The following is a 15240-nucleotide window of genomic DNA, read 5'->3' on the forward strand; positions in this document are numbered from 1 at the left end:
GGATTTAGGTTTGATGAGGCCGTAAGCTACTGAAGGTAATGGGGTCCTTTATATGTCCAGCTGTCCTTTGTCAACAACAAATTGCCGCTGTTTTTTGTGTTGAATATATGCTATATGGTAATTTATGCACCTAAGAGGTATCTAAAGCCATTTGCCACTGCTGCTGCATGTAGGTTTTATTTGTTTTCTATCTTACATTTTGAAAATGTACATCCAGTGGGGTTTTTTTCCCTTTAAATTTTTTGGGGAGCCCCCAAAGGAAGTGAATCCTAAACTATAGCTTGTTTAGCTTGTACGTAAATCCGGCAATGGTGGGAAAATAAAGACTGAAGCGAGCAGGCTTTGCAGGGAAGTTTGCACGCTGAGAAGCTTGAGCTGACTCCGCCTAATCTAAAGCGGCTCTCTGAACAGATTTCGCGCTGCTGCTGCTGCTGCTGCTGCTGCTGCTGATTATGCGGAATATCATGCACACCCAAATGCGCATGGTTCTTCCTTCCTCCCTTTTCCAAATTCCTAGCAACGGCGCGGATTTATCGGGATTAATCTGTAAAGGCGCTTTACAGGAACTGCAAGGAGGAACCAAATGGCTGGGCAGCGGGAGGGTAGCCGGGCCCGTCTGAGCGGCGCGCCGGATGGCTGGCGTTCTCGGGGGCGGGGCCGAGGCGGCTGCGGGCAATGAAGGCACCGGCGCAGGATCTGAAAATGGAGTGCGACATCCTGGACTCGCTCGAGGCTCTGGGGTGAGAGGGGCGAAGGCGACGCGGAGATCGGGGGGGGGAGGGGGAGAGGGCAAGGGGCTGGGGTCCCGCTGCAGAGAGGTGGTCTGGCGGGCGGGCAGGCCGGCTGGAAAGGAGGGCCGCTCGGGGATGCACACGCAATCCGGTTCAAATCAAGGCACCCCTTTTCAAATGCAGTAGTACTAGCACCCCTTTTCAATACTCGCCGCCAGTGCCTTCGCTCCCTCTGAAATCCCGGGGTTCCCCTTGGCCTCCCCTTTGACCCACGTGTGAGTGGGATGATTGTTCGTGGAGCCCGTGGTGGACGAAGCGCGGCATTTTCGCGCGCGTGACGCGCTTCCAAAAAATCTCTGCTGCTCTGATTCTGCTGATCAAGGCTGGGAGAGAAATCAAACTGTTTGTTGTGAATACAGGTTTTTTAAAAAGAAAACAAAGACCTCCGGGAATAGGGCGGTATATAAATTATAGTAATAGTAATAATAAAAAATATCCAAGTATTAAGGAATAATAAGAGGAGGTAGACGTTTGTTCCTCAACTTCGCAGCGTCATCTGTTTAACAGGCACAGAGTCCTGATTGCTCACTGAGTACCAACTGCTGAGTCGGTTCTGTTGGAGCAGTATTTATCGCTTCCAAATGTGTGCTAATTTGATTGGTTGAATAGGAGTGCTCCCGCTTTGACCAAAGAACTTTGGTAATACATGCAAAAGGTATGCATTTTAAAAAAAGAAAAAGGAAGAATGGCTGGAAGTTAGGTTGGTAGAACACCTTAGTAGTCTTGCAATAATTGAAAGTAAAAATCAGTGGGTACAAATGATTATATACTGATGTCCCACTGGCAGCCCATTCCTCCTAACATGATCACAAGGAAGAAAGACCTGCAGTTTCAGTGTCACAGCTTCCAAGTAAAGTTGCTTAGTTATTGCAGCCTTAAACTTATTTAACTGCACTGGCTTGCACTTTCTTGATGGGGAAGAAAATGTACATCTTGAGATGGAAAAACCCCCAGGATTTATAGTTTGCCATGTATGCTACCATATTCCAGGGACTTTTTATCTTCTTCATGCCCCATGTGTGTTGTACCGTGTTTCTCATATTTTAAGGCATCCCCAAAAAATAAGCCATGACAGGATTTCTAAGGGTTGGTGAAAAATAAGACATACCCCGAAAATAAGCACTATCGCAAAGCCCCGACCGAGCGAGAAGCGAAGGCGCGGGACCCAGCAGGAGCTCCCTGCCTGCTTCCCCGAGCCGTAGCGCATCGGGGGACAGAGCCGAAGATCGGCGGGCGCTCCTTGCTGGGCTTGACAAGCCCGGCAAACAGCGCCCGCCGATCTTCGGCCCTGTGCTGTATGACGGGCGGGGGTGGGGTGGAAGCAGAGATCGTGCTCCGCTCTCCCCCCACCCCCGCCTGTCACCGAAGATCGGCGGGCGCTGTTTGCTGGGCTTGACAAGCCCGGCAAACAGCGCCCGCCGATCTTCGGATCTGTCCTGTGTGACAGGCGGGGGTGGGGGGGGAAGCGGAGATCGTTCTCCGCTCTCCGCCCACCCCCGCCTGTCACCGAAGATCGGCGGGCGCTGTTTGCTGGGCTTGACAAGCCCGGCAAACAGCGCCCGCGTGCACTTTATTAAAAAATAAGACATCCCTAGAAAATAAGCCATGTCGTGTTTTTTTGAGGAAAAAATTAATATAAGACATGTCTTATAATATGAGAAACACGGTACCTGAATGAGAAGTTGGCATGTGGCAAAACTAGACTCAAAACGAGATTCCATACAACAAGCATTGGAGAAGTGTGTAAAAAAAGGGGGGGGCACAATGTATAGTCAGGGTGTAGGTCAAATGTTGCAACTGTAAACTCTTAACATTTTTTCACAGATGGGAGTTTTAAATGAATTTTTGTACAGTATTTCATTCTTAATTACATACAGTGTTGCTTTCTTTTCATTGATTTCACACACAGCAGCAGCACAATACTCCATGCATAACTGTGTGTGTTGGCTTGTACTGTACTTGCTTCTGTATGGAGTGGCAGGTGAATCAGAAGTTCACATGTATCCAATAATGTTATAGGTGCTTGTTACAGTTCAAGCTTTGATGAACATCCTGGAAAGTTCATAGCAAAAGCCCATCTGGTCCTGCAGCCTGTTTTTCTCTCCAGCAGCAACTAGTCAAAGGCATATTGCCTTTGATATTTGAAGTACTACATAGTCTGTATGATGTATTTAGAATAACCTAGGTGTATGCCTTGGAATGCAACGTGTGAAGTTACGCTTGGCATTTGATACAGTTATTGGCAACATGTTGAAACATTGCTGACCATTCTTTAAAAATGTTAGTACAAAAACTGCCATAGGATTTCCATCCATTTGAAACAACAAATTTACAAACTTGTAGTTGACTTTTTAAAAAATGCCTCTGATTAATCAGGCAGAAGACTTTGATTTTTTAAATTATTTGAATACAGTGTGCATATAAATGCATGTTAAAAGAGGCATTCTCATTTCTCACACACAGGAGGAATGGTTCTTCTAAGATAAAACTATTTCAGAATATGCTTTCATCCCATATGTGAATTTATTTGATAGATTAAAACTCATAATAAACATTTGGTTGTGGCCTTAATAAATAATAAAAATAATGGTTTAATTCATTTCTGTGGAGTCAAGAGATGAAAGGAACAAATGACATAATGGTAAGAAGTAAAGTTGTTCCCCACCCCCACCCCAGCCAAAAAAAACCCAGCCAATTCTTTTGTTACTACACAAAATAATGCTGAGAGGTGTAATTTTACATTAGGCACTCCTCTGCATATTGTACAGATTTGTTGTCTCTAAAACATTTCCGTATTGAAGTTCTGTTTGCACTAAACATTTTAAAAATGGGTAAACAAAAAGAGTTATTTTTTATTCGCAACCACTTTAATTGCACAAGCTCAACTATCCAACAATAATACACTCTTACCTTTCAATAAAGGAATATTTGCGAATGACTGCATAAATTCCACAGTGAAACATTTTTTTCTACTTTTAAATTTTAATTCCTGTAGTTAGGTCATATGTTTTGTGTTCTGTATTTTGCTCCCCAGGTACAAAGGCCCTCTTTTGGATGAAGATGCCCTTAATAAAGCAGCCGAGAGTGGTCTGGCTTCACAAGACTTCTGCGATCTTTGTGTTTGGTTAAGTTCCCAAATACAGCCATTGTGTGACTTGGAAGAAAGCATCTCCTCAACAGCTGGTAATTTGGCATGATTTTGATTTTAATCTGTTGGAAACTTGTTTGTGTGTTTGTCATAGCTTTCCATTTTGTAATTTATCTGTAAACATCTCATGAATGTTTCACTTTGGAAATAAATGTGTTGTGGAGATATTTGAAATGATTTTTGACATTCTGCTGTGATATTAACACGATTAATGATGAAAAGTTGTGATGCTTCTACAGTCTTTCTGACCTGTGGAACTGGATGTACAGTGGTACCTCTACTTACGAATTTAATGCATTGCGAACGCACATTCGTAAGTCGAAAAAAATTGTAAGTCAAGTCCCATAGGAATGCATTGGGAGGAAAAATTCGTAAGTAGAAGCCACCCTATCTAAAAATTCGTAAGTAGAAAAAATCCTATCTAAACCGCATCCAAGATGGCGGACGGAGCTCCATTCGTAAGTAGAAACATTCGTAAGTAGAGTTATTTGTAAGTAGAGGTACCACTGTACCCTGTTTCTCATATTTTAAGACATACCCATAAAATAAGCCATCGCAGGATTTTTAAGCATTCAAGGAATATAAGCCATACCCCGAAAATAAGACATAGTGATAGGCGCAGCAGCAATGCCGGCCGTGGCAGGAGGAGGAGAAAAAAAAAGACATCCCTTGAAAATAAGCCATGGTGTGTTTTTTTGAGGAAAAAATAAATATAAGACGTGTCTTATAATATGAGAAACACGGTATTATCAAAGGAGGGAAATTGTGTTTGTTTTGTCACCTGATTGAACAGGGTTGAACTGATCATTTACTCAAAAAATTAAGAGAATTCTTTTATATTAGTGAACATGACCCTAAAGCCTTCATTGCTTGAACCTAAACTCGAGCACCTTAAAGCAGGAAAGGTACTGTACCTGACTTCTCCCTGCAAAGACAGACAAAGAGAGACCCTAGTCTTTTTCAGGTGTAATGAATGGAATGCAGGAAAGGTATCACGGGTGAGTTGAGGCAGTGGAGAGAAACATACTAGCTACACACACACTGTGTCGATTTCAGTTCCCTTCTTGCTTGTGAAACTCTGCAGTGCTGGGAACCTCTTGTATCTGTGGAGGCTCCCTCCGCATACCTGAATGGTGGAAAATCAGACATGTAGTGGCACACACATTTAATATAAAGTTTGCTTTGGTATCAGCAAATGTGGAAATAAGAAACTCCGGCACGTAGTCCCCCATCCTCTGCCCCAAGGCTGGGAAGGGAGAGAGCAAGAAAGGGGAAAGGCCGCTGACAACACAGCGCAGCTCCCCCACCCCACCCCCGGTATGCAGCGAAGAATGGAGCAGCTTATATTTGGGTATTTTTATTGTTTTCCTTTCCCCCCCCTCCAATTTTAAAGGTGTGGCTTATATTCGGGTGCGGCTTATATTCGGGCCAATACGGTAATAGGATTATATTTTTTGTTCTTTGCTGCTGCGAAAGACAAAATACCCTGCACAAAAATAAATTCAAGTTGTGTTTCTGTGCCGTTCATTCTGTCTTTTTGTTGGACTGACTTAATTCTGGAGGATATGATATTAGTTCAGAGCATCACGTTATTCTGTTTTTTAAAATTAGTTTTTCCCCCAGCAAAATGTTACTTAAAAATCTTAAGAGCAATTCGTATGATATTTTTTTCTGAATTAGTTCACCTGGTTCCCAACTGTTTTTTAGAGCACCAGAGCTGGAACCTGATATCATGTTTTTTTTTTTAAGTATATGACTTTTTCTTCCCCTATGTTCTGTTAAAGGTGGTGAAGACGTTGAAAGTTTACAGCTTGAGATGAGCGGCTTTTTAAAAGAGCTAGCTTGTCCATATTCAACACTTGTGTCTGGAGAAATTAAAGAGCGGTTAAAAAAGAAAGAAGATTGTCTTAAAGTCCTATGTAAGTTACCAGAGTCTTTCTGTTTGCAGTTTTACAGGTGACTGTTTTGTTTCACACAGCATTCTGGAGACTGAAAAGGCCCACTTTTTCTGGCACTGTGCAGCCTGCATCCAGTCTTATGCATTGCAATAGCCGCATGGCAACAGAGAATAGTGTTTGAAACCTGGGTACAATAATTTGCAACTGAACAAAAAAAGGTCCACTTTATACTGCCATACACCTGCCTGTCAGGAAGTCACAGGGCTGGTTTCCACTGCTGACTTCTTCTACCCTGTTACATTTCTGCATTTATTACTGGGCAGAGAAAGGTTCGTGTGACCTGGGCTCTGTTTGGAATCAGGCAAACATTATTTCTAGACCAGATGCTCCTTTCAAGAGTGCAGCCTGGTTCTTGCCGATTTTTCTCCAAGTAATTGCGATGGGATAGGTCAGTATAAACCAGGAATCCCCAAACTGCGGCCCTCCAGATGTTTTGGCCTACAACTCCCATGATCCCTAGCTAACAGGACCAGTGGTTGGGGAAGATGGGAATTGTAGTCCAAAACATCTGGAGGGCCGCAGTTTGGGGATGCCTGGTATAAACCAACCAACAGATTATTTCCTCTATGGGGGGAAAGGGGACAATGCTTTCTCTAGATGTGGATTTCCTAGCACGTCATTAAATTATTGACTGATTTATAATCTGAAAAGGAAGTTTATTTCAAAATATATTTCAGATGCATTTTTCATCGTACATTATTACTTAAAACATTATTATGTGCAACAGTTGTAGCAAGGGTGTTGAACCCTTCCTTGTGCAGTTCTTCAGCCCACTGTTGGGCTCTGGGACTATTCCCAGGCCACTCCCCCTCTCCCCAAGCCCCGCCCCTCGCTGTCCCTGCCCTCAAGTGCTTTTGCTGGCTGAAATGTGTCATTGGATTGAAACAATGCATCTTGCTTGCCTGGAAAGAAATGGGTGGAAGAGGGGATCTCTGACTTTTGCATGGCAGTGCAGCAGGCAGCATTCCAAAGGTCAGGCTCCACCCACATTCCAAAGGCCTGGCTCCACCCATCTGTGGCTCCACCCACTTTTGCCTCTGGTCCTGCCAACCATTGGCATGTGGCCCCTGCAAGGTTGCTCACTGCCTGGTCTCTGCAGCCCTTGGGCTGAAAAAGTCGTAACATTGACACGGCTTCTAAATTCTTTTCCATTTTTTATTCGCATCTTGTTTAATTTTCATATTTATATCCCCACCCAGTTCTGACCGTGGAGCATTAATCTTACTGGTTTGCTTATTGAAACACCTCCTCTAGCTTTTACGTATCTTTTCCCCCCACCTCCAGTATTTTTAAGCACAGAACTTCAGGCTTTGCAGATATTGAAATTGAAAGAACGTAAAAGTTCTCATTTGACGAAGAATAATGACATCCACCAAGAAATCCAAATGATCTGTGACGTCCTGGGTCTACCAAAGTCATCACCTTCATCTTCTGATATTCCGGTCTTATTAAGCAATATAGAGTCAAAGGTACAGCGTGTATTTTCTACATTTGAGTGCCGATAGTATTAGTTTTGTACACCTGCACAGCCCCAGTCCCCTGTAAAAAAACAACAACCAAGGAGTTGAAAGGGCATTCTCAGGGTGACAGGCAGATAGGATACCTGCTTAGGATATTTATTTTCAGTGGGAACTTGCCAGAACTCAGTTCCAACACCTCTCAGGTGAGTTCTGGCACCTCTCAGGTGGGCACCGTTGCCATTCTAAAACAAAGGGGAGGCGCTCATGGTGAGTTCTGACACCCCTTTTTCTAGAAGAATGGCAGAGCCAGTAGTTGCTCTGAAATGCCCTATGCTTTTGTTAAACTGGAAAGAATTATGGCATCGGGGGAAGCCTGCATAGTTGCTGCCCATAGCCCCCCACCTTGGTCCCTTCCAATTCTACAGTTCTGTGATTCCCCCCACCCCACCCCACGGTGTGGATAGTAGGGATGGAGCCTGCATTGGTAAGGAGAGCCATACAACCCCTTTCCTCATTAGATGTCCCTTCATGTGTGAAGAAATCTGCACAGGAACCCAGAAAGAAGTCTAGATGACTGTGGCAGCTCTTATGTGTGGTAGCTGTTTTGCCTGCCCTTTGAACCCTCTCCATGCTGCTCTCCCCTGCTCTCCCCTTGCTTACTCTGGCTGCAGCACCTAGCATCTTCTCACAACAGCAGCTGAAGAATAAAGGTAGTGTTTCACCCCTAAGTGAACCAGCCAGGGAACGCGGCATTCTCCCATACTTGGGCACAGGCAGGAGGAGTCAGTCATGTGGTGAGGGGGAAGAAGCATCTGGCTTGCCTGTGTGAATCATCTCATAAGATGACATTGAGAGAAAGGATCCAATTGTCTTAGTGGAAATTCTATTGTACTTTAGTGTCACTATGTACGGTAGATACACAGGATTCTTGTAATTGGTTTTATATAAATATATATATGTTTTAATTTTTCAGGTTAAGGACATTTTATCAAAAATTCCAAACACTTATGTGGGCAAATCTCTGCTTAAAACTCCTTTGAATTCAGAACAAACGGTAATAATTAAGTTTTTTCCCCACTTTTATATTCAATAGCATACAAATACCTGCCGAAATTGATTGCTGCTTTTTGCTTTTCTGTCTTTTATTTGGATCAAAATTGAATGCATTCTTCTATGATTTTTGACGTAAAAGGGGAAATTTGCAGCATCTGCAGTTGAAAAGTGTTGTGGCTATTTAAAGTATTTTCTGCATTTTAGACTGCTATTGAACTGTTTTGTGCTTCAATGCCATAGGGAAGGTTGGAAAAAATAAACGAGACTCTTCTCGGTGAATATGAATGCCGGCGTCGTATGTTAATGAAGCGCTTAGACGTAACTGTACAGTCCTTTGGTTGGTCCGATAGAGCAAAGGTAAACATGTTTTATCGTCAACTTCCTGGTAGCTGATTCTTCTGTGGTTCCCTAAGCATTTAATTGATGATGCACAATTTGTTAACATAACAGTTTTATATTGTAAATACTAGAGAGAATCCCAGTTACTGGTTCCTCTCTACATTCAAGGGCATTGTGGGGTGTTTTGTTTTTTTTCAAATATAATTTTTATTGTATTTGTTAAATATACTATCTTACATTTTTTATTTTGTTTTACGTTTCGTAAATTATCTTGTATTTCACATATTGATTCTTACATTTTCCTGTTATACATGCTAAACATCCTATAGATTACACAAATTATAAACAATTCCCATTATCCACTTAATCCCAACTAAATGACTTCCCTTCTTCTTTCTTCTGTCTTCTTTGGTCGTCCTTGTTGTTCGCGTTATAGTTGCTGTCAGGGGATTGTTGCGGCTACTCCCGAGTAAAGACGCTCCAGTCCGCTTTGTCTTTAAGGGTTTTATTGTGCATACTATTTACAGTGCAGAGATAACAGAAAACATGACCTCCTAGTCACTCGCAGAATCTGGCAATGGCGCCCTTCTGCTCCGGGGCCAGCATAATAGCTTGGGCCCCCCAAAACGCCGCTCTCTCACCCTGCGTTTGGACGCGCGCCTCAATTAGGGCGCCGGAAGCGGCTGTGCTCCCTCCTTGACTTGTGGGCTAGGGCAGTGCAGGGGCTCTGATACATCGCTGAGCCTTCCTTCCTCCACTAGTTGGCTTCGGCGGTGCAGGGGCTCTGATACCTCACTGAGCCTTCCCTCCATTTTGCTCTCTCCTCATCTCCCCCGCCTGACCCACTTCTACCGCTCTTGCTGGGCGAAGTGCTTGTCAGGATGACGGGGGGAGGCTCCCTGTAGGGAGTCCCCCTGACAGTTGCCATCGTTCCATTTGAGTTCTATATTTCCTATTACAGTGGTACCTCTACTTACGAATTTAATGCATTCCGAACACACATTTCTCGGTTGAAAAAAATTGTATGTCGAATCCCATAGGAATGCATTGGGAGAAAAAAAATCGTAAGTCGAAGCAACCCTATCTAAAAATTCGTAAGTAGAAAAAATCCTATCTAAACCGCATCCAAGATGGCGGACGGAGCTCCATTCGTAAGTAGAAAAATTTGCAAGTAGAGTTATTCGTAAGTAGAGGTACCACTGTATTTACATTTTGATATTTAGTACTTGTATTTTTTATGAAAGTTAATTTCTCCATATTTATATATTGACATGTATCTTCTTAATGTAGTTTGCATATCCTACTATGTTCAGTCCCATAAATCGTAATTCCCATCTTTTCTAATTTCCCTTTTTATATTCCATTATGAGGTTTATATCCCATTTACTAGTGGGATGGGTTTTTTTAAAGGGATTGTATTAGATATTTTTCTGTTATAAATACCAGTTCAAAGGTGTACATATAGCCAAGAACTATGTGCGCAACTGCAGTTTCTTTGAAATTCCTTCTGCATGAGTGCTGGCAGCTGAAGACACAAGCTGCTGCTTAAACTGAAAACTGGCTTTCAACATTGGCAGTGGGAGCTATGAAGCAAAAACAACAACACCTTAAAATAAAGCTCTGAATGCACACATGATTCATTTTACCTCCTAACTGCAACCTTCCTCATCTATAGCATTACTCAAATAGCGACAAATGTTGCTAAGGCGTTCAGCCAGCTGTTCCTCTTGTTGCAAGGACCTTATGTGATCCTAGACTGCAAAAAGGAACACGCGGCATATTGGACAGAAGTGTAAACTTAAAGTGCTCCCCGCTTTTGTTTTAACATTTCTGCAACTCTGCAATATGTCTACATTTATTTTTAAGGTGAAAACAGATGACATTGCAAGGATTTATCAACCCAAACGTTATGGACTCACTGCTAAATCAACTATTTCATTAGCCCATCTTCTAGCAGCTCGTGAAGACTTGTCGAAGATCATAAGAACAAGCAGTGGATCATCACGAGAAAAGACCATTTGCTCCATCAATAAGGTATGATTTCCCCCTCATGCAACATGAGCTTTAGGAGCCCTCTTGAGCTGACCCAACCATTCATAATATACAGGTGAAACTCAGAAAATTAGAATATCGTCGAAAAGTACATTTATTTCAGTAATGCAGCTTAAAAGGTGAAACCAATATATGAGATAGATGCATGACATGCAAAGCAAGATATGTCAAGCCTTTATTTGTTGTAATTGTAATTATTTGTCGTTAGGCGGGTCAATTATAAATGGAATGTAATTAATGAAATGTAATAGTGATGTTTATTTTTGTATTATTGTAACTATTTGTTTTATTACTGTGGAATTTCCAAAAGAAAGCATTTGTAAAAATTAAAAGAAAAATAACAAATAATAAGTTGCATTACTGAAATAAATGCACTTTTCGACGATATTCTAATTTTCCGAGTTTCACCTGTCTAATGTGTGATGTGTAATTAATTGAATGTCTTCCTGGATATCTAATGAGGTTGGTAACTGTGCACTCAGGAATCTGAATTCCTCTGGCTTTATTATTATTATCATTGGATTATTTATTAAATTTGTATGCCACCCTATAGCTGTAGATCTCAGAGCATCCCCTGGAAGCCCCATGTGCTCAGTGATGGAGGAAATATGGAATAGAAATGAACCAAAATAAAATTTAAAAAGTTTGCTTCCATTGCAGGTCTTGATGGGAAGAGTACCGGATCGTGGAGGCAGACCAACAGAAATTGATCCACCACCACCTGAAATGCCCCCTTGGCAGAAGAGGCAAGATGGTGGTGGTAGAGGTGGAAGAGGAGGTCGAGGAGGAGGGGGTGGCGGCTGGGGGGGAGGGGGTGGCGGTAGAGGAGGAGGGGGTGGAGGTTGGAGAGGAGGAGGGGGTTTTCAAGGGAGGGGAGGAGGCTACGGTGGGAGAGGTGGGTATGGTGAGTCATATGGTGGAAGGGGAGGGGGAGGAGGCTACAGGAGATACTGATACCACTAAATGTTAACTGACACAAACGGTTCATTGAGAGTCTGGGATAAATTATAGCTGACTTTGCAGCATGATGTTTGAATTATCATCATCTTCATCATCATCATCAAACCTTTTATTGGCATAACATACAAACATGCATAACAAATCAAAACAGAATTACCACCTCCCCAGTGGCACAAAACATTAGCCAAAAGAAAAGAGGCAAAGCAGTCGGTCATCACATCTCTAGGTCTCCAGGGAGATCTGATGTCTGCAATGTGTTTCGATGACAGAAAACCAAATAGAGATATTTAGCAACTAACTTGGTGAGCTCCTGATCATTCCCCAGTAGTAGAAAATGTATGACCTCCAACTCTGGTTTCCATTTGGGGATGCAGAGTTGGTCTAGGAATTGCTGGCGGAGATCAGCATATAGTTTACATTTAAGAACCATATGTGTAAGGGTTTCCACCAGGTGGTCTTCACATGGGCAAATTCTCCTTCCACCATGCCCAAGAACTTTCCCCAGAGAAGGGTTGATGGATTTGAGTTGAACCTGGCCAGCGGAAATGCCCTTCTTTATTGGGGGTTAAGCAAGAAATCGAGATAATTGTGGTTAATTTCATGTGCCCAAGAAAGTTGAAAGTAAAGAGGGCAACATGTTTTCTCTGCTGCTACTGTTAGTTCCTGGCATTCAATATCCCACAACCTATTTTTTTATTATAGCCTTGGCAGATGGTAGGGACATTGATTGCAAAAGTTCCACTGACAGCCCAAGTTGCTGTACCTTTATGTTAAACTGTTGCAGCCCTGGGGAATGTTTGAATTATGTTGGTCATGCTTTTTTGAAAATTACAATACTCGGTTCCCTATAAATCACTTTGCACATGATAGCTTTCCTCCACATGCGACTTCCTTTTAAGACATTGCATGTACATGTGTGCATTTGTCAGACGTGATTATTTATATGTGGTCTAAAACCATGGTTAGCAGGGAGTTCCTGTGAGGTGAATATGCAGCGTCTGTGAGAGACTGTGAGCCCAGAGAACATGCGAGGTTTTCTGTATAGAAGTGATATCTACGTAGAAAACGTTCCATGTGTGCAATGGCCTTAAATGTTTTAAGTGTAGAATAGTGGTTAAAGAAGCAGTTGGGTTTTTTGACTCTATGAGATCTGGATTTTTATGTAATATGAGAAGCTTCGGAAACATGAGCATTAACAAAATAAAACAGAGTATAAAATTAAAATTGATTTTCTTTGTAAGTTTTCAAATTGCAGTGATTCCCTCCTATAAAGAAGAATGTGGGAAGCATTGTATGTTAGATTTGGCCCCCAATTTCTTCAAAACATTTATGAAAAAATTAGAAATCAATACCAGCTATAATGCCCTCTGATTCAAAATTAAAACTGCAGGAGGTTTCCATGAAAATGCTGGGGGGGATGCGAGTCTGTATTTTTTTTTGCAGTGGCGATAATTGGAGGTCTGCGTTTTTGGTTGGCCTTACTAGCCAAGCCAACAATTGTGATTGCCAGGCTATTTCTGCTACAAGCAAACACCTTCTCCCAACAGCAAAAAAAGATTCCTCCTTTCCTATAGGAAACACCGGAGGAAAGTATTCGAGCTTCACCTGATGCATGGCCAAGTCTCTCTGCTGAGTAGCTGCCGAAGGTGTCTTCATCTCCTCACTTCTCTTTCCTGTGAGAAAGGAAAGGGGATAGTGCAAACTTCTGCTGATGCTTGATGGTGCGGCATAGAGACCCACCACTGAGCAGCGGCTGCAGGTAACTCCCCTCCCCTCTCTTTTCTCCAAGAGGTGGGGCCTCTTGCTCCAAACTTTCCTCCCAACCTTGTAGCCGAGGAGGATTCAGGGAGCGCAGCAAAACTGTTGGGAGGATACCCACCAACTCTTACTGCTTCTAAGTTGAAAGGAAGGGTTTGCACACCACTTGATTTGGTGAGCCTAATTGCCAATACCATAACCAATATGGATAAGAATGAATGAATGAATGAATTTATTAATACGGTCGCAGACCAGAATATGGATAAGACAAAATTACAAACATCAGGAGTTCCATAAAATTGACCTATAGTATATACCACGAACTTACAATAAAACGAACAGGTTCCCAGTGTGTTCTACCAGAGTTGGCTGTTGAGAAGGAAGGAATGAAATGTTTGTGCATGGACCTGGAAATGTTGTCCTTGCAACTTTCCCTTCCCACCTGATGTCATTCTTTACTTACACCATCCTTGCTTCCTAGCAGTATCTAAGTAAGCACAGGGGGCTGGAAATATTTGACAGAGCTAACCACTAGAGCAAGCAAAAGAATAGTACAGTGGAACCTCAGTTTTCGAGCATCTTGGAAAATGAACGATTCGACGCCTGAATGCCGAAAACCTGTAAGTAATTGCTTCCGTTTTTGAACGCGCCTTGGAAGTTGAACTGCTTCTGAGGCGCGTTTCTCCGTTTTTTTCAATGGGTTTTGCCGACTGCCCATTGATCCTCTGTTTTTGAAATATTTCGGAAGTCGAACGGTCTTCCGGAATGGGTTACGTTCGAAAACTGAGGTTCCACTGTAACTGAGTTGGGAGCCTCTTTCCTGCATTTCTTTCCCTGGGAGAAAAATGAGTTTTTGTCCTTCTGCCTTGCGTACAGTTACATACACACATATCCTAAGCACATTCTAGCTGTTAGATAGTACAGAGTTGGTGTTTTTAGTTAGCTATATGTGGAGAGCAGGTTATACAACTATCCCCAGCTAGAAGGGGAAAAAAAGCTAAGGGTGGAATATTCAAAATATTCTCTCTGCCCAAGCATGATCAGCTTGCCAGACGGAGCCACCCCCTCTCCCCTACATGCTGTTCTGTGGTTCTGTGAGCCAGAGGTTGGATAAAGCCTGAGTCTCTTTGCACAGGGCTTCCCTTGACAGCATTAAGTAAATTCCACCGCAAGACATTACTCCATTTTTTAAAATGTAAACTACTTTTTTAAAATATTCCTTATCCTTTGCAAATCACAATATATTTCACCAGAAAGTTAAAACGGTAAATTACTGGCAGTTTTGGTGTGTCTGTCAACCTTAAAAAAAATGCAATAAATTAAACTTGCTCGGTTTTTGAACGTTTCTATAAATCAGTTTTTTTTGTACGTTTTAAACCTGAAGTGTATTTTGTGAAACACATTTTCTGTAAATAGTTTTGTGTTAAGAGCAATTCCATTTATGTTTGAACACTTTCCTTTTAAAATGCTTGTGGACCTAGTGAAAACCTTGTGTTTTTTTGACAACCAACTGGAGAGTATTTTGTTTTTAAGAAATAGGTTGTTTACACCTGTGAGCACTGAGAAATAAAGTACTGTAAAGCTGTCATCAATGTAGCTTTTTGTACATTGAATACCATTTAGCTACAGTCTGCAAGAGGGGCAGGCCTGTGGTCAGGAACAGCAGTATGGGGGATGGTAGTGGCAATGTTGCTTGAAATTAAATAACACAATGTGGTAGA

General features: G+C 42.3%; 1 protein-coding gene across 1 annotated transcript; it reads left to right on the forward strand.

The window, feature by feature from the left end:
* The first annotated feature begins 602 nt into the window (after nt 1-602).
* Nucleotides 603-15105, forward strand: FAM98B (family with sequence similarity 98 member B). Its single transcript, XM_035110618.2, has 8 exons — nt 603-740; nt 3826-3974; nt 5724-5858; nt 7182-7366; nt 8331-8411; nt 8651-8767; nt 10616-10783; nt 11462-15105. The coding sequence occupies exons 1-8, from the start codon at nt 676-678 to the stop codon at nt 11753-11755; spliced, it is 1194 nt and encodes a 397-aa protein (XP_034966509.2). The 5' UTR covers nt 603-675; the 3' UTR covers nt 11756-15105.
* The last annotated feature ends 135 nt before the right edge of the window (nt 15106-15240 follow it).

Source organism: Zootoca vivipara, chromosome 1, assembly GCF_963506605.1.
Source record: "Zootoca vivipara chromosome 1, rZooViv1.1, whole genome shotgun sequence".
Classification (NCBI taxonomy): Eukaryota; Metazoa; Chordata; class Lepidosauria; order Squamata; family Lacertidae; genus Zootoca; species Zootoca vivipara.